Source organism: Homarus americanus, unplaced genomic scaffold, assembly GCF_018991925.1.
Source record: "Homarus americanus isolate GMGI-L3 unplaced genomic scaffold, GMGI_Hamer_2.0 scaffold33214, whole genome shotgun sequence".
Classification (NCBI taxonomy): Eukaryota; Metazoa; Arthropoda; class Malacostraca; order Decapoda; family Nephropidae; genus Homarus; species Homarus americanus.
Window position 1 is genome coordinate 1 of NW_024722179.1, and position 21,801 is coordinate 21,801.

The 21,801-nt window shown below is 42.3% G+C and overlaps 2 protein-coding genes across 3 annotated transcripts; one reads left to right on the forward strand and one right to left on the reverse strand.

Moving 5' to 3' along the window:
• The first annotated feature begins 6 nt into the window (after window positions 1–6).
• Window positions 7–13,812, forward strand: LOC121862223 (solute carrier family 35 member F5-like). The gene is made up of 4 exons (XM_042360314.1): window positions 7–861; window positions 1,780–1,936; window positions 8,766–8,925; window positions 12,418–13,812. The coding sequence occupies exons 1-4, from the start codon at window positions 847–849 to the stop codon at window positions 12,665–12,667; spliced, it is 582 nt and encodes a 193-aa protein (XP_042216248.1). The 5' UTR covers window positions 7–846; the 3' UTR covers window positions 12,668–13,812.
• LOC121862222 (transmembrane protein 94-like) lies at window positions 2,303–17,287 on the reverse strand. Of its 2 annotated transcripts, none has more exons than XM_042360311.1 (6): window positions 17,191–17,287; window positions 15,577–15,683; window positions 15,097–15,243; window positions 14,652–14,788; window positions 14,183–14,376; window positions 2,303–3,095 (listed from the first exon to the last, which is right to left on the reverse strand). In XM_042360311.1, the coding sequence occupies exons 2-6, from the start codon at window positions 15,678–15,680 to the stop codon at window positions 3,048–3,050; spliced, it is 630 nt and encodes a 209-aa protein (XP_042216245.1). In that variant the 5' UTR covers window positions 15,681–15,683; window positions 17,191–17,287; the 3' UTR covers window positions 2,303–3,047. The 2 variants fall into 2 exon arrangements, with proteins under 2 accessions (XP_042216245.1, XP_042216246.1); XM_042360312.1 differs by lacking the exon at window positions 2,303–3,095 and adding an exon at window positions 7,488–7,714.
• Between the last annotated feature and the right edge of the window lie 4,514 nt (window positions 17,288–21,801).

Here is a 21,801-nt window from a genome sequence, read left to right on the forward strand (position 1 = left end):
CCAACTTATTGCAAATTCCGATTTATTGGATGCCAGAGAGTCCTAGTCTCCTCAGATAGGACGTTTCCACATCTTCTTGAGTTAATATGTTTGCCCTATCATGCTAATGTTTATTTCCCCAAGTGCAGAAATTACCAGAGATCAACACAGTAAAGTTAATTTCTTTAAAGTATCAGAATATATATATGATTAATTAAATACTGAAGAACTGTAGTGATTCTTCGTATGTTCGTCTACCAGCCAATCAGTTATCTCGTAGATTTCCCTCTGTTTCCCAAGTGTTTGGCTATGAATAAGCTAAGACTCAAGGGCTAGGAGAACTGTACTTATCATTATTGCTGATTGATGAGATTGTTGGGATTCTTGTGAGTTCAACTTTTTATCTCCTTACTGCTGGCTGGCTACCTTAAAATTTCATGGTTTAGCTGGACCATATATTGTTCAGATCACTCCTGGTGTGATTGGGTGAAGGACTGTCTTACAGATAGTGCATTGTTGATATGAATTATGCTTCCTGCCACTGAATAAATTTACTCTTATTATGTCTGGCAGCTATCATGGGGTGTTCAGTATGCTAGAATTTCACGCAACCTTTGGCCATACCAATAGGATTTCATAGTTTTAGATAGTTTGAGTCTTTGAGGTTTCTTCCTAATCTAGATTTATCTTTTTTTCAGTGGTTTGCAGGCAATTACAGCTACCAAATAGCACTTAGCAACACAGAAGCTGGTGTTGTCAATATTATTTCATCAACATCTGGATTGTTTACCTGTGATTCTTGCTGCCATATTTCCATCATCCTTAACAGACAAGTTTACTCTCTCCAAATTGGCCTCAGTTCTTCTTATGGTTGCAGGTGTGGTAAGTAGTCAAATATTGTATTAGATGTAATGTACAGTACTGTCCATTTTTATATTATTACAGGTATATTATATTATTTTATTTTTTTAAGACTGTATCACATAACCAGCCAAAGGCCCAGATTTTAGCATATAAAATTTTATGCTTCATCTTTGTGATATTTATCCACCAAAACTTCCATAGTTCATAATATATCATAATTCAACTATTTTTCAGAAATTTCCATCCTCAAAGTTTGCACTATCCAAAATTGCTAATGGCTATGTGTTGTCTGTAAGAATGGTGTTGGTAGCGTCAGTAATGTGCAGTGAGTGTGGAAGGTGGGTACACAAGAGGTGCAGTGGTGTGGATGGGAGACTGCAGGATGTTGTTGACTTTAAATATTTTGTACCTGTATGTGCAAATAACCACAAGGGTGGATCCAGGGCGGGGGTTCCCTTTTCAACAGAAAATTCCAATACTTTTTCTTTAATGCAGTATTGTACTCAGGCATTTTTGTATTGTAAAAGTATTTACTATTGATTTTAGAATATCTCCTAATATCAAGTGCACATAGCCTCAAAATGTACATGATATTGGTCAGATTTAAAACATCTTCTGGGGGGCTTACAGGTAAATTAAAGAGATACTGTAAATTTCACATTTAACCCCATTCATATCTGCAGGCGTTCGTAAGTTGGACGTTCGTTAGTCGGGGATCCCTGTACAGTATTGTAGTGTATCTAGTTTTTGAGATACACTACATGTTCTGGAAAGTGTACATGTGATAATGATACATGTTTGAAAGCTAGGAGACCTCATTACTGTTTTGTGATTGATGACAGTGTTTATCCAAGAAAAAACAGTTTAAAACTTTGAATATACCCAACAAATATTTTTAAGATATTTTGGATATATGTCTTGCCAATTACTTTTCAGGTTTTTGTTAGTTTGGAAGACCTCAACCTTGAAAGTTCAGTTGTGCCTGTTGGTGTGGTATGGTCAATAGCTGGAGCTATTCTTTATGCCTGTTACATGGTCTTCCTGAAGCACAAGGTTCCAACTGAAGATCGTATGGATTTTACTATGTTCTTTGGTAAGTGAATTAATTTCCTCTCCTTTCCCTTCTATCATCTCTCTCTCCTCTTCTTTGCACTCTTCCCTCCCCTCCCCCCATTCCATGCCCTTAGTACCCAGTTAGCTCTGGGAGATTTATTGATCAATCAGATATTGTTTTAATAATAATAAAAGCTGGCACTTTTGAGAAACAAAAGCTCCAATTCTTCCAAGTAATTCACTAGCGCTCAAAATTTCACAAGTCAAAGTTCTGAGAATAAAAAAATAAAAATAAAAATATAACAAAAATCACAAGAAGTGACAGTTCATTAATCCTTAAGTTGTATCACTTCCAAAGCTCTTTTCAGGATCATGTGCTTTCAAAATAAAAGAAAGGTCGTAAGTTGTTTCTTAAAAGCCTCCACAGAAGTCAGCTGCTTCATGGATGCAGGCAAATGATTGTACAATCTGGGTGCGATATAGGAAAAGGATTGGGCCACAAAAGAGCATTTCCACAATGCTCTAGGTCAGAGGATTTAGTAGGTTGGACAATTACTTAGGCTCATCAAACATAAGTGCCTTAAAAGTCATTAGGCAGAGTTTGAACTTTTTTCTTTCTTTAATTGGAAGCCAGTGCAATTCGATTAAGAATAGGGTAGTGGAAGTCCCCAGTAGGAGAGCACATGTAAGCCTGGCATCCTTTTTCACCACCCTGAACTTTTTTCACTAGATAATTAGGTAGGCAAACCCATAAAGAGTTAAAATAGTCAACCCAAGACAAAATAAGTGAATATAAGTGCCACAAGACACTGTCTATCTAAAAACTGTTTCACAGCCGATAGATTTTGAATATGAAAGTTGCAACTGAGTTTCTATGCTCTTTAACCTTTTAGCTGAATGAATTCTTCTGGCATTAGCAGATGCTTCCCCAAGGTATACTAGAGACTGTCAATTGATTGAAAATGTCCAAAGGAGGGCTACCAGACTGGGGCCTACTCTACAGAACCTCAAATACTTAGAGAGATTAGAACGCCTGCAACTACCTAGCTTATACTACAGACGGGCGAGAGGCGACCTAATCAATGTGTATAAACACCTCAGGGGGCACTGCTTGGTCTAATGTACATACCTGGAGCTGGCGGACGTCCGCCTCACAAGGGGTCACAGCTCAAGGTTGAAGAAGCCACAAGTCCATAAAACTGTGAGGGCAAACATGTTTGGAGTGAGAATTGTGAATTCGAGGAACAATCTACCCGAGAGTGTTGTGACGGCACTGAGTGTGAGCTCATTTGAGACCAGATTTGACCAACATTGGAGCAGGTTCCGATATACTCAGGAGTCAGTGCATGCCCAGTATTCGCCAACAGTACATAACAGAGATGTGACCGACTGCCCAAGCTGCTAATGAGCCAATCGGTAGCAAAGAGGATAAAAGTAAAAATAAAATGAATATAGTACCTAAGTGTGGGGCTGCCCTCTAAAGGGTTAATCGAGATAGACTCTAAAATTCAGTTTTGAGTCAAAGTATACATTCCAAGATTATGAGCAGAATTGACAGGATTGAGTTGTACTTCTCCAAAGTTTAAAGAGCCAAAATCATCTGTGCTGTAACCCCTCCTATTTCCTTGGATGACGATAATCTCGGTGTTGCCATCATTCATCTTAGGTTTTCGTCTAGCCATCCATTTTTTAATATCAGACATCAAGAATTTCAATATCTCTCAATATCCTTGACATTTATCATTTGGACATAAAGCTGTGTATCATTGGCATAGAAATAGTAAGGCAACACCATGAACATCCTGTAGGTTATGTATATAAGCTACTGTGCCGAGTAGCAACCCTGTACATAAGCTACTGTGCCGAGTGTACATAAGCTACTGTGCCGAGTAGCATTTATATATATAATCACGTGGCAACACTGCACGTGTTATGTGGCAACATTGCCCCGAGGCTGCCATATGGCAAGGCAGCTTCAGTCTGACTGTGTGAGCCGTGCTTGGCACACGCTGGTCACCACTTGTATTTCTCTCATCCACAATAAATGGACTCAGTGTTACTCAGTGTTTCCCTAGCCATCACAGCATTCTTCAGGGCACACTAGTAACTTTCATGGCACAGTGTCAAGGATCTGTGGACTTACAAAGTGTGTGAACAATGCCGACAGTTACGTCTGCCGGTGATGCGCGTCGACTCAGTGTGTTGTGTTGTGTTGCGCTGTGTTTCGCCGCGATGTGCAGTGTTGCGCCGTCACAGTGCGTTTTAGTGACAGTGGCAGTGTTAGTGTCAGTGTATTAGTGTGTGTCTAGAGCTAAGTTGAGCATTGGCCTGTTTTTTTGTGGTACCCACGGAGCACGCAGGCGCACACCCTTCTCGTGCGACATCCGGGGGACACTGACGGTCTTGCCGGACCACGCAGCTGTCCACGCTCCCTCCGCTCTCTCAGACACACACACGCACGCACGCACGCACTCACTCACTCACTCACGGACAGAACAGTGGACCTGGACCATAAGCGTGATTTTTGCGCTGTTTATGTCTTATATATGTGGTTCGAGCTGTTGAGGCGCCACTTTATATATTAAACAGTGCAGTCCACGCACACACAAAGATGGGAGGTAAGAAGGGACAACGTCAAGATGGGAGACACGACTCCCCACCACCTTCTCCTCCACCGGGCGCAGACTCTCATCCTCCACCTCCAGTGACGGACATCGCCACAATTCTGAAGTGGATGGACGACCGGGACGAGCGACGTAGAGAAATGGAACTTCAGAGGGAGGAGACACGAAGAGAGGAGGAAAAGTTGCGTTTTGAGGCGCTATTGGCGACCCTGGCGCTAACCCACCCTCCCTCACTTGCAGGTAGCGCGCTTCAAGGCGCCAGTACACTCCCTCCTCCACCACACCAGCGTCCTCCAGGTACTCTTGCTACCCCAACAGCTCCCAAGGCATCTGTTCAACCCCCACCCGCCCTCTCACCAGACGTCACGTTTCAGCTTTTTCGTGAGTGGAGGCGGCGTTGGACAGATTACTCCACGATGGTGGACCTTGACAGCATGCCTCCAAACAAACAGCTCATCCAACTGCGGATGTGTTTGTCGCTGGAGACCCAGAGAGTTTTGGAGCACACGTTGCAAGTGCCTCCCGATTCTACCTCTTCAGTGACGGATGTGCTCGACCTTTTACAGGAGCATGTTAAGGGTCGGAACAACGAGGCTTTGCGTCGCCGTGCCTTTACCAGCTGCAAGCAGGCGGAGAACGAATCCTTTGACGACTTTTTTGTACGTTTGAAGAGTTTGTCGGAGGAGATCGACGTCTGCAAGGCGCACAGCCGGGAATGTGAGGAAGCCTGGATCAAGCACGGGATCTTGACAGGTGTCAGGCACGAAGAGTTGATGCAGCGACTCATCCCCCTGGACGCTTCCTCCACACTCCAGGTGGTAGTGACTGAATGTCGGTCATACGAGGCCACCAAGTCCGCCACCTCTGCCTTACGGGCCCCACCTGCTGTGAGAGCTATCTCACAATACAAGAAGGATAAGAAGGCGGCCAACAACGCGAAGGCTGCCACACGTTCTTCCACGCCTCCGCCTAGTGCTTCCTGTGGCAGCTGTGGAAAGCAGCACAGCCCCAAGACATGCCCGGCCGCCGACGCACTGTGTCGTGGATGTGACCGTAAGGGCCACTGGTCTAACACAGACTGGTGCCCTGCACGAGGCCACAAGTGTCAGGCCTGCGGTCGCTATGGACACTACGACAAGTGCTGCCGCCAACCCAAGCCCAAAAGCCCGAGACGAGGAGGACAGCAGCGCACTTCCCTCGGGGTGGTTCGCACGCAGCCCCCTCCAGATGGCCCACGCAGCCCCAAGCAGCAGCGGAGTCACATCAGGAGGGTGGAATCGACCACACGCCCCAGGGCTACCCCTTCCCCTACTATCCGCGTCGCCGTCACACACGGTGATGTGTCGGGTCACATCGAGGTGATACCGGACACCGGCGCCGATACTACGGTGATAGGCCTGAAGCACCTCCAGAAACTGGGCCTCACCAAACGCGGCCTGGGACCACCGCCGCAGCTGCAGTACTACAATGCGGACGGTTCCCAGATGCCGGACGCTGTGGGCTCCTTTCAGGCAGAGATCACCTACGGCGACAGGTCGTGTTACTGATGGATCGACGTGCGGCCTACTCTCGCTACACCCTTGTTGTCGTGGGTGCACTGCAAGGAGTTAGGCGTGGTGCCCAGAGACTTTCCTGAGCAGATCCCAGCTGCTCGGTACACCGCCAGCAGGGTGCGTGAGTTAACGAGCGACGCGCCTGGCACTGCCACACAGAGCTGCCCAGAACCCGCATCCACTCCCACCCACACAGGACGCTCCCCTGCCCAGATCCTGTATGGTCACCCTCTCCGCTCTTGTGTTCCTACACACGCCAAGGCCTTTGCGAAGGACTGGCAGACCAGAGCCGAGAGCTGCGACCGCCGCGCCGCTTCACGTGCCCAGGACGCCAAAGCTCGGTATGACGACCGTGCCCGCCCTCTTCAGCCACTGGAGATTGGTGCCCTTGTCTGCGTCTGGGACCCGACGACGACACGTTGGGACAAGGTGGGCATAGTGATGGGCGTCGGCCGGTCGCGGGACTACAAGGTCAGGATGCCGAGCGGCCGTGTCTGGTGGAGGAACCGCCGCTTCCTCCGGCCAGTCCCACCCCCTGCTGCTGGCCCCCTGACCGAGGACGAGTCACCTACACCTCACGAGGATCCGCCCCACAGTGCACCTCGACGCTCGGAGCGACTTAGGACTAAGAAGTCCGCTCAAGACAAAGACTATGAGCGTGAGGGGGGAGGGAGATGTAGGTTATGTATATAAGCTACTGTGCCGAGTAGCAACCCTGTACATAAGCTACTGTGCCAAGTAGCAACCCTGTACATAAGCTACTGTGCCGAGTAGCATTTATATATATAATCACGTGGCAACACTGCACGTGTTATGTGGCAACATTGCCCCGAGGCTGCCATATGGCAAGGCAGCTTCAGTCTGACTGTGTGAGCCGTGCTTGGCACACGCTGGTCACCACTTGTATTTCTCTCATCCACAATAAACCGACTCAGTGTTACTCAGTGTTTCCCTAGCCATCACAGCATTCTTCAGGGCACACTAGTAACCTACACATCCAGCAAAATTACAAAACTACTGGTATGGACTGTAAACAGAAGTGGTCCCAAAACTGATCCGTGAGACGACAAACTGCAAAGGGACCGGGTCTGAAACGGTTCCACCAACTATCACACATTGAGATCACTCTGACAGATAAGACTCAAACAGTGAGAATGCATCATCATGGACACTGAATGACCAAAGATCCTGAAGCCATGCTGCAAATGCTGCAGAGAGATCCAGTAGGGCCAGGAGGGAGGACTTTTCTGTGCAAGTGTTTATTACCAAATCATTATGAATTCAACATAGGCAGTTTCAGTTGAATGATGCAACCTATAGGCTGACTGGACCAGATGGATCACTTGCTTCTCTCTAACAGAGAAAGTAACTAATCCAGCATAGTATGATCTCTGATGAAAATGAGACTTGAGACTGGATGACTATAATTTTACATATTTTCAGTATCAAGACCAGAAGTGGATGTAATAAAGCCTGTTTTTCAGATCACACAAAATTACCCTCTGAAAATCACATATATATGATTCTACAAATAAAGTCTGCAGTATGTTCATAAGAGAGTGATACCTTAAATACATTTGTAAGATCACGACAACAAAGTCTTCTTCAAATCCTTGATATAGTGCAGAATGTTGTTCACCTCTGTAAGACAAAATGATGAAAGAGTGAGTTCTATTGTGTAACTTGGTTAAAAATAACTGAAAATTTCTCATCTAAAGAAACACAATCAAGGTCACATGATATCTTTGTCATAAAAACCTTAGGAAACATCTGAGGCAAGCTGACCATTTGAAGTGGAACAAAGCATAGTAATTCCAGACCTTTGGCCCAACAGCCCATTCATAACTGTATATATTTTTTTCTGGTCACTGCCACATGAGGCCACTTGACTTCTGTAGTATACAATATTCAGCGTTGTGTGCCCACACTGAACAAACAACAGCCGTACGCACAGTCATATTATGTACTCTGATCTAGTACGGTCTTTTCACTGCCTGTGCTTCTCTCATTCAGCACTTCTACGATCCATACAAAGTGAACTTATAGAGGAGTCATTCCAACGAGAGTCATCTCGTACTGTAATTTTCTTTGCCACCTCTGGACAATAATGGTTTGAAATGGACTAGAAGACATCATTATGTAATATCAGCATCTCCTCAAAGGGCAAATCAGAGGAGTCGACCCAGTTCAAAGAATGATCAACTCCCTGATCCATCATGATCTGGTCAATGTTTTTATAGTTCTTGAAGGTAATACTTTAGCAATATAGCTGTACAGTAATATGAAATGATAACTTAACCACTCTCCTATTACATTTACCAGGTAGTCATAAGCTAATACAATTGTGTTGTCATTGAATTTCTAACTGTCACATCGTATTCATATGCCATACTTCAGTTACTTGGCAGGCATTGTATTTACTTCTTCATGGGAATTCACACCGTTAAACTGTCAGAACACAACACTAACACAAAGAGAGGATTCTTATTTTTCAGGGAGAGATAATTTTGCTTTATTCTGTACAAATTTATTGCCTTCAGTTATTCGGGTGTGAATTATTAAAGTGTAATGATTTTAACTTCTTGAAATAAAACAAAATTTGTGGCACAGTTGGTGTAGGTACTGTAGATAGATAGGTTGAATGTATTGGTCTTTTTAATTTGTTTTCTTATTAATATTTTTTTTTCTCCAGGATTTGTGGGCTTTTTCAATACCATCATTCTGTGGCCCGGGTTCCCCCTGTTGGATGTTTTTGGATGGGAGACATTTCAGTTGCCAAATCTGCAACACCTGTTCTACATGTCTGTTAATGGCTTAGTAGGAACTGTCCTGTCTGAACTTCTTTGGCTTTGGTTAGTAATGCTTTATCAATTAAACCATTTATAACAAAGTATTGATATTGTCAATCTCATTTATGAAATTTGATTAATATGTCCAGAATTTTTATGGTTGGGCACTGATGACCATGACCTCTTTGAAATGTTGATTCCGGCCATAATCTCCCATATGTTTAAACCATAGATTATGATTATTGAAAAACCATCATAAAAAAGGAAAATAAAAAACTATAGGTACAGTAGCTAAAAGAAGTATCTGTGCTTACTCTGTGTGAAACAATATGATACCTTAGGTTAGTTTATAATCATCTTGAGCCTGACTAGACAGTATGGCATCAAGTACTTTTTGAGAATGGACTCTGTGGTTTGAGGATGCTAGATTGTGTAAAGTGACAGGGAAAATGTAGAAGGATGTCTTTGAGCATTGTTGTGGAAGGGAACAATATCGCACAATGCATGTGTCTTAGCGGTTTAGAGGATGAGTGACAAAAACGAACAGTGTGTGTGTGTATATGTTCTTGATTGTAGCCACTGTATCATAAAAGAGAAAAAGGATGTACCAAATAGGTGCTTACCTTTATACTTTATTTCTTGAAATAAAGTCTGAATTTGTTTCTGAATTGAAGTGTTTCAGAGAATATCATACATTCCTCTCTTAGCTGATAATGCAAGAAAAAAATTTTGCAGTAAAGATTCTTTTTTTTTGGAATTGTCTTCTTAGTTAACACCTTCTATACAGTTGTACCCCACTTAACGCGGTCAATTGAACCCAGAGGGTCCCGCGTTAAGTGAAATCCGCGTTAAGTGAACAACAGAACATATGGGATGAATTCCAATAGAACCCAGCCCGACCCCCAAACTCCACTTTTTGACGACACATAACTATGTTGTAGTAAAAATTCTATCTTAACTTTATGATGGTATGAAAAAACAAGTAATATAGAAGAGGTTAGGTTAGGAAAGATAAAGGTTAACATAGGAAAAATGAAGGTTACCTAAGAGAAACTAAAAGTTAGGTGGAACACTTACGGTAGTAGAAGAGATGGGTCGGCATACGGGGATGGAGGCTGGTTCCGAGGCAGAGGGCAGATTACTGGCCCTCAGGTGAATCACCATTACTAGGTGAATCAACATCACTGTCACTTACAGTTGTCAGGGCTTCCCTGACAAATCCCTCAAAGTCAACTTCACTTTCACTATCACTGGCTTGGGCTGGCTGTGGTGGGTTGCGGGCGAAGAACTCGGTTATGCTTTGCTGACGGCTGGTGTTGATGTTGTCGTGATACACCTTGATGTACGGCTCCATAGCCTGCACCAGTCGGGTATGGAAGACTTCATAGCGTTCATCGTCATTGTCGCGGGAAAGGACGGACTTAATTTTTTCTGCAAACTCTATGGCACACTTAATATCACTATGACTTAAACTAGGTTCTTCGGAGAATGACGCACCTTCTTCCTCCTCTTCACTGGCGTGTTCTTCTTCCAACATCTCGTCGGCAGTCACTTCAGGATCTTTGATCACCTCCAGGATGTCTTCGTTGGTGGTCTCGGAGAAGCCTTCAGCTGTAATATTGAGCGCAGCTTCTCTGGCAAGGTCCACTGCTACTGCAACAGTCTGAACCTGACCAGTCACAGGTTCACTCCTCCTCTCACCTGGTATGCCATGCAACACATGTCTCCATGCGTGACGAATCGTAGCAATAGTCAGCAGATCCCATGCCTCCACCAAGAAGTCTACAGCTTGTTTAACGTTAAACTTCTTCCAAAATTGTTTGACGAGAAGTTCTTGAGTCACCGCCTCTTGTTCCTTGTCCTCGTCGCTTTTGCTCTCGCTGTCGGTGTCACCCAGCTTACGCAACTCATCCTTGGTGTTGGTAGAGTCGTTCAGGAGCTTGAACTTCTTTGCAGAGTACGCAGCTTTCACATTGCAGATCAACTCCTGGTCCATGGGCTGGATTAATGACGTAGTGTTGGGAGGAAGGAAGACCACTTTTACGTTGGGGTGACGATCCATAAGTAGGGGCGAGTGTCCAGGTGCGTTGTCAAGGAGCAACAAAATATTGAATGGAACATTCTGTTGCTCGCAGAATTTCTTCACGTCGGGAACAAAACAGTTGTCAAACCAGAAGAGGGACAGAGAAGAGGACATCCACGCCTTACGTGCGGTTAGCCAGTGGACATTAAGCTTGTTCATGTCCATATTCTTGTAGGCGTGCGGCTTGCGGGCTGTGTGAATCACCGATAACTTTGGTTTACAGGTACCGGAGGCATTGGTGGTAAACAGGACGGTGATGCGTTCCTTCTGCAACTTCCGACCCCTTACCTTGCTGGCAGACTGGACAACGAAGGTCTTGGAAGGTAACTTTTTCCAGAAAAGACCAGATTCGTCCATGTTAAACACCTGGTCGTCACTGTACTGTCCTTCCTCCATAATCTCACGTAAAAACGGAGGAAAATCTCTAGCCGCCACACGGTCAGCACTCGCTTCCTCACCACCAATGTTGATGTTGGTGATCTTGTTCCTCTTCTTAAACCTATGCAGCCAACCAGAGGAAGCATTGAAGGGTTTGGGCTCTGCAATTCCCAGTTTACGTGTCACTGCTGCGTATAGCTCACGTGCGTACTCCTGCACTGAGCGCGTGTCCACCGCCATGTTGCGTCGCGCCTGACGCACCAAATAACTCACCAGCAAATTTTCCACTTTTGCCAGCACCCTGTTCTGGCAATACCTGATAGATGAAGCACCTGCAGACTTTGTGATTTTCATGTGCTCTTTGATCTTGGCTGCATCCTTCTTGATTGTACGAATCGTAGATTCGTTGACGCCATGCTGGCGCGCGAGATCAACTTGCCGTCTTCCTTTCTCCAAATCTTGAACAATTTGGTACTTCACCTCGTAGCTTAATGAACGTCGTGTCTTCTTTGGCTTAGTGCCGCTGGGTCCAGGTAAGGAAAGGTCTCTCTCTGGGGGCGATGGTGGTCCGGCGGAAGCCATTTTACGGAACAATGGATGCGCGTTAACACGGTGTGGCCTTGAGGGATGAAACTGCCGCAGCTAGGTCAAGCATCGTCTCTCCTCCCTCCCTCCCTCCCCGGGGTGGTCACGTCATAATACTTTAAGCCAATTACAGCTAGCAGCAGAGGGGGGTAGGGATGCATGGCCAATCACAGTCCGATACGTCATATGACGTCAGTGATAACGCAACAAAGACACACACTGCGCAACCTTACCGCGCGGCTTGCCCAAGCGGAGGGAGGAGGAGAGGCGAGGAGCACAGGCAGGCAGGCAGGCGGGTGGCGCGTGGGCAAAATCTAAAAATAGCATCTCGAGCCGGACACTCACCGCGTATATGTGGAAAAAATCTGTGTTAAGTGAAAGTTCAGCTCTGGCAAGGCACCGCGTATATGCGAAAACGCGCTAAGTGAAACCGCGTTAGGCGGGGTAATACTGTAATTGTTTGACCTACATTGGAATTACTTGGGAATTGAAGGTGTTTTATTTTGCAGGGGATGCTTCCTTACTTCATCATTGATGGCTACTTTATCTTTGAGCTTAACTATTCCCTTGACAATGTTTGTGGACATCTGGCTCAAGGGCATCAAGTATTCACTGCTAATTTATATTGGTGCAATTCCCATGATGACATCTTTTATTGCTGTCTCACTTCTCACACATTATGAAAGCTGGGACCCATTGATGGATGGAATGAAATATCTTCATAGAAAGTGTTGGAGAAGAAACCACATGTACAGGTAAATTTAACTTTATATAATTTGAAGCTGATGGTATACAATATTAAAGAAATATAAATTTTGAATTACAGTATAGATAATAGATGTACACTTAAGTTATATTTTTTCTCCAGATCTTAAAGAAAATATGATAAGTTTTTGTCTCGTAAATGTTATATTGCTTTTAATTTCTGCATATTGGCATCCATCCAAGTGTTTGCCTTGGATGAATCTGTATACTGTACAGGGGCCCCTGAATAATGAACGGGTTACATTTCAGGACCTGTTCATAAGTTGATTTATTCATAACTCAGAACCTTGTTAATAATGCAAAATAAAATATGAATAAAACACCCATCCTTATCTGTCAAATCATAAAATTTATAATGCCATAAGTAACAAATAATGTATGGAGGTGTGCTGCTGAACAAAGTAGTTTTACCTTGGGAAGTACAGTACCAGTGATTTTATTATGAGTAGTATTAGGATCACAATAATTCCATGCTTGTTGTTTGACATCATAAGATGGGTGTACAGTAGGGAGATGGTGATGGTTAGTTGTTGATCGGTGGTAAAGAGAATACGACATGCACGATTCTCAATAAATCATTTCTTACCATATTTTATGTTATGTACAGTACAGTACTCTTGTGAATGCAGTACTCTACTGCTGTGACGCCATCGTGGATGAAAATAGGCATACGTACTATAGTTAAAAAAGTCAATCTTTGCGATGTTCAGACCCTAGCCCTCTTTCCCATAAGAAGTTCAGTAAAGAATGATTCACAACTAATTGAGGTTTCAGGAACCTAATATCATTCTTTATCGAGGGTCCAGTAATGTATATTGACACCAGTGTAATTCATAAGTTGCTTGGCTATCTAAATACGTATCGTCAATTTATTGTCAAACGACATTTCTAATAGTATTACTCGTAACAGAATATGTACCATTGTTGCCACATGGTACAGTATCTGAATTTTAAATAGTTTTATAGTGGTTTGATAACAAAGGTTTAAAGTACATTATATAAAGGATCAACAAACCATCCTTCTCCCTTATCTCAGTATGTTTATCGCTTCTCTGTGCTTGTTTGAGAAGAAAAGAAATCATTACAATACTCTAATGTGGCTTAGAAATAAAGAAATTATAAAACTAAAAAAAAAAAAATTAAGAGCATGTGTGTGTATGTGTGGGAAGTGAACATATGTATTAAGGCATTGGGTCAGCTGGGTGACTGCCCGGCTGTACTGTGTCACGTGCATACTGTACCAGGAATACCCCAGTTATCGCAAGGGAGGCATTCCTAAAAGTCATTGAAAATAACGAAATTGTGAATATTGGGGCAATTTTCCCCCATAAGAATTAATTTGAATAAGGGGAGATGCTTTCTCAGCCAGCAACTTTCACCACATATATTTCAATAGATACTCCTCATTATCCAAGGCAATTACGGACCTTAGGCACCAGGGTTGCATCACTTGTGCATATACTGTAGTACCAGTAAATGTTAGGAATAAATAAAAATTATACTACTTACCTGCATGGGCCTACATCTAGCAGGAACTTTCTGTCCAGGTTTCATGAGTATAATATCCCCACGCACCAGGAGAGACCAAGGGAGGTTGACTGTGTTACCATCGCGACGAGTCCACTGGAGGGTGATGCAGGGGGAGAGGGGGGAGTGGAGGTGAGGATAGTTCTCGGCAGACCACAACACATTGCCGTGGTATTCTGAAAAAAAAAAATGGCACGCATGACACCAACGGAAACAAGCAAGAGTAAGTGACAAAGAAACCTCAAATACTGTAGTTAGGAGAGAACAGTGGTGGGTAGTGGTGTAATGATAAGTGTAGAAAGTTGCAGGAGAGTAGTGTCAAGGTCCTAGTATGAAACAACACACACACTGACGGTACTTTTGTGGGTAACTAAATAAAGAACAGTTTTAAAATTCACAGACAATGTTCGGATATTAATAAAAAACGTTACCGTAAGTCACAATGCTTTACCTTTAAGATCCTTTAAGACGTTGTGTGTGAGTCTTGGGACCTCTTTGTGCCTCAGCTGAGTGTCCCACCACACCAAGTACACGTTAAGAATTACTGCTAAGAAAATGAAGAAGGACTCGGCAGGAAGATGCTGGTACCTGATAATAATAATAAACATATTACATCATCTGTAAATCTAAACAGAACAAAATTCATCTTAAATTCTCTAATGGAAAAATTATTAAGGACATCAGAGTAGTTATCCTATCTGTCAACAAATGGTTGCTTTACTGCTACTGTATGTTTGCTTGTATTTACACTCATACCAAATCATAAGGTCATATATTTTTACCTATGTATGGAGAATATTACACCAGTCCACATTCTCAGGTCAATATATAGCACAGAAAGAATCAAAGGTAACTTCATATGCCTGTTGTATTTTATGGACCCATACTGTACACACCTGGGGTCATTACATGCAGCGAAGGCCACCAGCAGCACGATGCCTTCAACGATCAACGCTATCACTGATGTCCAATGAAACACAGAGAGACTACTCTTGTGGTGGAAGGCTTCATACAGAACACTCTTTGGTCCAAAACCTTTGTTCCTGAAATATAAAACATAATACAGTATCACCAAACATATGAGGTGTTTACAATAGCAAGGGCACATCACTGGGTTGCTCAATTTCCCATTTTCTGTGTCAGTCCATAGCATCATTGTCAGGCAATGTGGATACACCTCCAGCGTGGTACAATCCCATAAGAAACCAAGGGCAGAAAACATGCAGTACAGCCCGAATAATTGAACCGAGTTGAGATATTCGCACATACGCCCTGGTTAGTCTATACGCCTCATTTACAAGAAAGTACAGACTCCAATATGCCCCACAGGTTAATACTGTATTTCAAAATTAATTAATAATCTTTTCTACACTTACTTTTCAGCTTCTGTCTTCTGATATTCATCCAAAGCGATGGAGATGTCCTCATGCAAGAGACTGAGGGCCTCACTTGTGGGTAAGCCATCAGCACTGCAGGCCATTTCCTTCAAAACAAAAGGAAATATTCTACAACAACAACAACATTAAGCAACAAGTTTATAATCATTTTACCAAACCTGACATAACACACAGGAATGAATGCTACTATCTGCCAGTATAACATCTCCCACCTCCTTTCTTTGTATTTCACTTGAATCAGTTCGTACACAACACAGACGATATATATAACAGTAGAAGAGCTGACGGAACGCTAAGTCATGAGGCCATCACCAGACTGTAATTCTTCTGCCAGATGTCTGTGAGGGATATTTTGCTGATTTTTTTTTAATACGGTACGACAGATGATATATCCAGGGTGAATAGACCACAGGTTCAAACTGACTGCCTTGGTGTATTAATCAATCAAGCCATGTGCGCTGATTAAGCAGATTGAGTATTGCTTTTGAAGACATATTCTGGACTTAGCTTCCTTGTCACACTGCCATCACCAAGTAACTGAACATTGCAGCGAGGATGACAATGAACAGAATGATCTATGTAAAAAAATATATATATATATCCACTAAAACTGCTTAAGAAATAGTCCTTTATTCTTGTACAGTATCCAACATTTCAAGTGTTACTCGACTGTATTAGTAATTCAGACTTTTTCGACATTTAATCGGTCATCTGAAGCTACCCAGAGTAACATTCAATTATAAATATAACTAAAAATAACAAAGTAAACACAAGCAACAAATAAATAAATTACACAGCTAAAAATTAATTTGGGTAAAAAAAATTCAAATAAAAATGACATTCAAGCGACTGATTATAGAGATAAATTATAAAAGAAAATAATATAAATAATCCACTAACACTATATTTTCATTGTTAAGAACCTAACCTAACCAAAAATGACCACAAGATTATTAGGTTAGATTTGGTTTTATTTGGGTTTGGTTAAAATATATTAAAATTGGTTAGGTTGGTTAGAATTACCTTTGGCTAGGTTAGTTTGGGTAATTTTAATATTTTAGGGGACAGGACAGGTGAAATAAGGCTAAACTATATCAAGAACTGGTCAAATAAGGTCAAATTATAAAAAAAACAGGTGAAATAAGGTCAAACTATATAAAACAGGTTAAATAAGGTCAAAATATGTCAAAAATAGGTCAAATAAGGTCAAACTATATAAAACAGGTCAAATAAGGTCAAAATATGTCAAAAATAGGTCAAATAAAATCAAACTATATCAAGAACAGGTCAAATAACACAAACCCAGAAAGAACTTGACCTTAATATACACGTAAACAACATAACACTAACCCATTATACATAACTCATCTCCCTCGCTAAATAACACCCCCAAAACACACTCTTTCACATCATATACTTATTTAATCCCTCAATATACAAATAAATAATTATGTATTCACTCAAAAAGGTCAATTATTATACAAGCACAACAAGTCACCATTCGTATCTCATCTACAACTACGTAACTTTATTCTAGTTTTAAAATTAATTCAGGTTTAATTAGTGGTTTTAATATACGTTTTAGGACCTTACCTGATTGTTTATCACATGGTAAGGGGAGAGAAAAAACTTGAATGGGAAATTTGGTCTGAGTTGTGAGGAGTGATCAGCTGTCCTCCTAAACACCACAAACAACCTTAAGAAACTAATTTAATGGTGATAACTTTTTTTTTCATTATTCATGTATCTAACGCACAGTTCTCTTATTTAAATGTATAATTTTATATATATTTAATGGTTTTATTAAACTATTGAAGATATATAAAGGTTGAAATTGTATTTAATAGTTACGTAAACTACAGTATGTTGGTGATTTAAATTCTTTTTCGTATTTCAGAAAAGATAAATAATACTGCTAGATATATAAACAGGTCTAATAAAATATATATAATTGAGATAAATATTCTTTATGTAACATTAAGATCTTAGGGTAATTTCAGTTTGGCATAATTGGCTTTATTTATGTCTCTCTGTACAGTAATGAATGAGGGACATTTATTCTCGCTAGAAGTGAAAGTAAGAACACCGTGTTCCCTTTCTCCCTTATTTTCTATTATCAAAAAAAATATTATGGAACTATAATATTTTATGTTAATATTCATCCATTGGCTGTCCGCAAGATTTCAATTTTCAATATTACAGCTACAAAAAAAAATAAAACATACGACTTCATATCATTTCTTGTGCAAATCAATATTAACGGAACATTTCACAAAATTTCTAGGAGTAAATTTCTGTACCCGCCATGTTGCCAGTCACTTGTCTCCTCCTCTTCGCGACATGAAATGACATGACCTTCAGGTATCATAGCATTTGAATTGGCTGGCCAATCATATTGAAGCAGCAGAGTTGTCACATGTATGATAATTATCATACATGTATGATAACCACAAGGAAAGATGAAAACACGAAATTCCCAAGCGCTTTCGTGTAATTCACATCTTCAATTACACGAAAGCGCTTGGGAACTTCGTGTTTTCTTCTTTCCTTGTGGTTATCAGCATATAACTAGATCACGCGCACCTACAGTGATTTACTTGCATGTATGATAGCTGTGCAACGAGCTTGCAGAGCCCCTGAAGCTCCTGTTTTGTAAATACCTGGATGAACAAATGGTTCCCAGTGAATGGAAAGTGGCTTATGTGAGTCCTATCTTCAAGAAGGGCGATAGTCACTCCACGAACAATTATAGACCGGTGAGCCTGACCAGCATAATATGTAAAGTACTTGAGAGTATTATCAGAGATGCAGCGATGGAACATCCCTTGTAAGGTGTAACGGTTTATGCGGTATATAATTATGCGTTATTGGATATTTGGACCCATATTCTGGAGCGGTGGTAATATAAATAATATTTTACCTAACAGATTTTGCCAAGGCTTTAGACAGTGTACCCACAGTAGAAAAATCAAACTGGAAGAACGAATTAGGAAATGTTCTAGCGTGGATAGAAGACTTTCTACATGACCGCAAGCAGTGTGTGGTGATTAATGGCACGAAATCGTCATCTGCACCTGTAACAAGTGGGGTACCACAGGGCAGTGTATTGGGCCCGCTGTTGTTTGTTTGTTTCATAAATGACATGCCTGACGTTGTACACTCCTCCATACAAATGTTTGCCGATGATGGCAAGTTATTTCGGGAAATTAAGAACCAAGCGGACTGTGAAGAGTTGCAGAAGGACCTCTGTGGGCTCCAGGAATGGTCGAAGAAATGGCTGCTGAGATTCAATGTCACGAAGTGTAAGAGGATGCACCTGGGGCGTACCAACGGTAAGGAGGCGTATCATATGTCCCAACGGGATGAAGAAAATGCAGTAATTGAGACTGTATGTGAGAAGGACCTAGGTGTGTATGTTGACAATGAGCTGAAGTTCTCGGGCCATTGTAAGAAGAAGGTAAATCAGGCAAATAAATTATTGGGTCTTATAAGAAGGTCGTTCAGATATCTAGACGGTCCGTCCCTCGTGACGATCTTCAGGAGTGAAGTGCTTCCCCATCTGGAGTACTGTCACCTCATCTGGTCCCCGAGATATGCTAGGGATTGTCAGTTGGTTGAAAATGTTCAAAGGAGGGCCACCAGACTGGTGCCTGCACTTCGGCACCTCAGCTACCCTGAGAGATTGGAGCGCCTGAACTTGCCTAGCTTATACTACAGACGGGCAAGGGGGGACCTAGTTGAGGTGTATAAGCATCTCAGGGGGGCACTACTCAGTTGAGTGTCCTTACTTGGAGCTGGCCCAGGCCTTCCTTCCCTAAGGGGCTCGCTCAAGATTGAAACCTCCATCCAAGCCGTGAGACAAACTTTTTGAGATAAGTTTGCAGCTCTTTGGAACAATCTACAGGGAACATGGCGGCACGGTGGCAGGCTCTTTCAAGGGCAATAACACTGGGCGGGTTCAGGTACATTCAGGAGCCAGTGCATGCCTTGTTGCCAGCAGTCGTGACAGAGGCGTGACCCGATCGCCCAGCAGGCCGATCTTTGGTGAAGAATACTCATCGAAAAGGCGTGGCCACGTCATGGCGTATAAGCGATAAGTGGCGAAGAGGATAAAAGTAAAAAAAAGTAAAAGATAAATTCATCTTCGTCACGATGTACGATAACATTTTCTATTATCGTACGGTTTGTACGATAATTTTGGGTTGAATGTGAAAGAGTATTCAGCAAAATTATTCTCTTCAAAACCAAAGAAAGAAATAGTTTAAAAACTTAAACTGTAAATGGAGCTCTTTTCTCATCTGAGTGCCTCAAACGTTCAGGGTCATGAGTCAAATTTTTGCCCTCTGAAGATATTTTTTTAAGATATGCTTGCAGGTATATCTAATCACGCACAATTTTTTCACAACTTGACAGATGAGGTTCTTGAAGTAGAGGGCTAATGGTGATCACTGAAAATATGTTTTAATGTGGTCTTACTGAGTTATTAATCTTAAAGAGTTGGCACATTTAAGAATGATTTGAGTTTTATGTAAGTTACTGCTTACTCTTATAGAATGGCATTTACTGTTTTCTTTTTTCCTGTAAATAAATTTTGTTTCTTTAATTACAGTGCAATCTTATATGATTTTCATTGCATGCCCTAGTTTTGACTCTGCAAAATAAAATTGGTAAATATATACCTGATTATGTACTGTGCACATCATTGTCATTCCTAAAAACCCCATTTAATTCATATTACGCTATATAACATTCAAATCCACCGTGCTTGTAGAACCTCAGAAAACAGGCTCTAAACAATGTCCACTGGCTAACCGCACGTAAGGCGTGGATGTCCTCTTCTGGTTTGACAACTGTTTTGTTCCCGACGTGCAGAAATTCTGCGAGCAACAGAATGTTCCATTCAATATTTTGTTGCTCCTTGACAACGCACCTGGACACTCGCCCCTACTTATGGATCGTCACCCCAACGTAAAAGTGGTCTTCCTTCCTCCCAACACTACGTCATTAATCCAGCCCATGGACCAGGAGTTGATCTGCAATGTGAAAGCTGCATACTCTGCAAAGAAGTTCAAGCTCCTGAACGACTCTACCAACACCAAGGATGAGTTGCGTAAGCTGGGTGACACCGACAGCGAGAGCAAAAGCGACGAGGACAAGGAACAAGAGGCAGTGACTCAAGAACTTCTCGTCAAACAATTTTGGAAGAAGTTTAACGTTAAACAAGCTGTAGACTTCTTGGTGGAGGCATGGGATCTGCTGACTATTGCTACGATTCGTCACGCATGGAGACATGTGTTGCATGGCATACCAGGTGAGAGGAGGAGTGAACCTGTGACTGGTCAGGTTCAGACTGTTGCAGTAGCAGTGGACCTTGCCAGAGAAGCTGCGCTCAATATTACAGCTGAAGGCTTCTCCGAGACCACCAACGAAGACATCCTGGAGGTGATCAAAGATCCTGAAGTGACTGCCGACGAGATGTTGGAAAAAGAACACGCCAGTGAAGAGGAGGAAGAAGGTGCGTCATTCTCCGAAGAACCTAGTTTAAGTCATAGTGATATTAAGTGTGCCATAGAGTTTGCAGAAAAAATTAAGTCCGTCCTTTCCCGCAACAATGACGATGAACGCTATGAAGTCTTCCATACCCGACTGGTGCAGGCTATGGAGCCGTACATCAAGGTGTATCACGACAACATCAACACCAGCCGTCAGCAAAACATAACCGAGTTTTTCGCCCGCAACCCACCACAGCCAGCCCAAGCCAGTGATAGTGAAAGTGAAGTTGACTTTGAGGGATTTGTCAGGGAAGCCCTGACAACTGTAAGTGACAGTGATGTTGATTCACCTAGTAATGGTGATTCACCTGAGGGCCAGTAATCTGCCCTCTGCCTCGGAACCAGCCTCCATCCCCGTATGCCGACCCATCTCTTCTACTACCGTAAGTGTTCCACAAAATTTTTCGTTTTTTAACCTATTCTTTATTTTTCCTATGTTAACCTTTATCTTTCCTAACCTAACCTCTTCTATATTACTTGTTTTTTCATACCATCATAAAGTTAAGATAGAATTTTTACTACAACATAGTTATGTGTCGTCAAAAAGTGGAGTTTGGGGGTCGGGCTGGTTTCTATTGGAATTAATCCCATATGTTCTGTTGTTCACTTAACGCGGATTTCACTTAACGCGGGACCCTCTGGGTTCAATTGA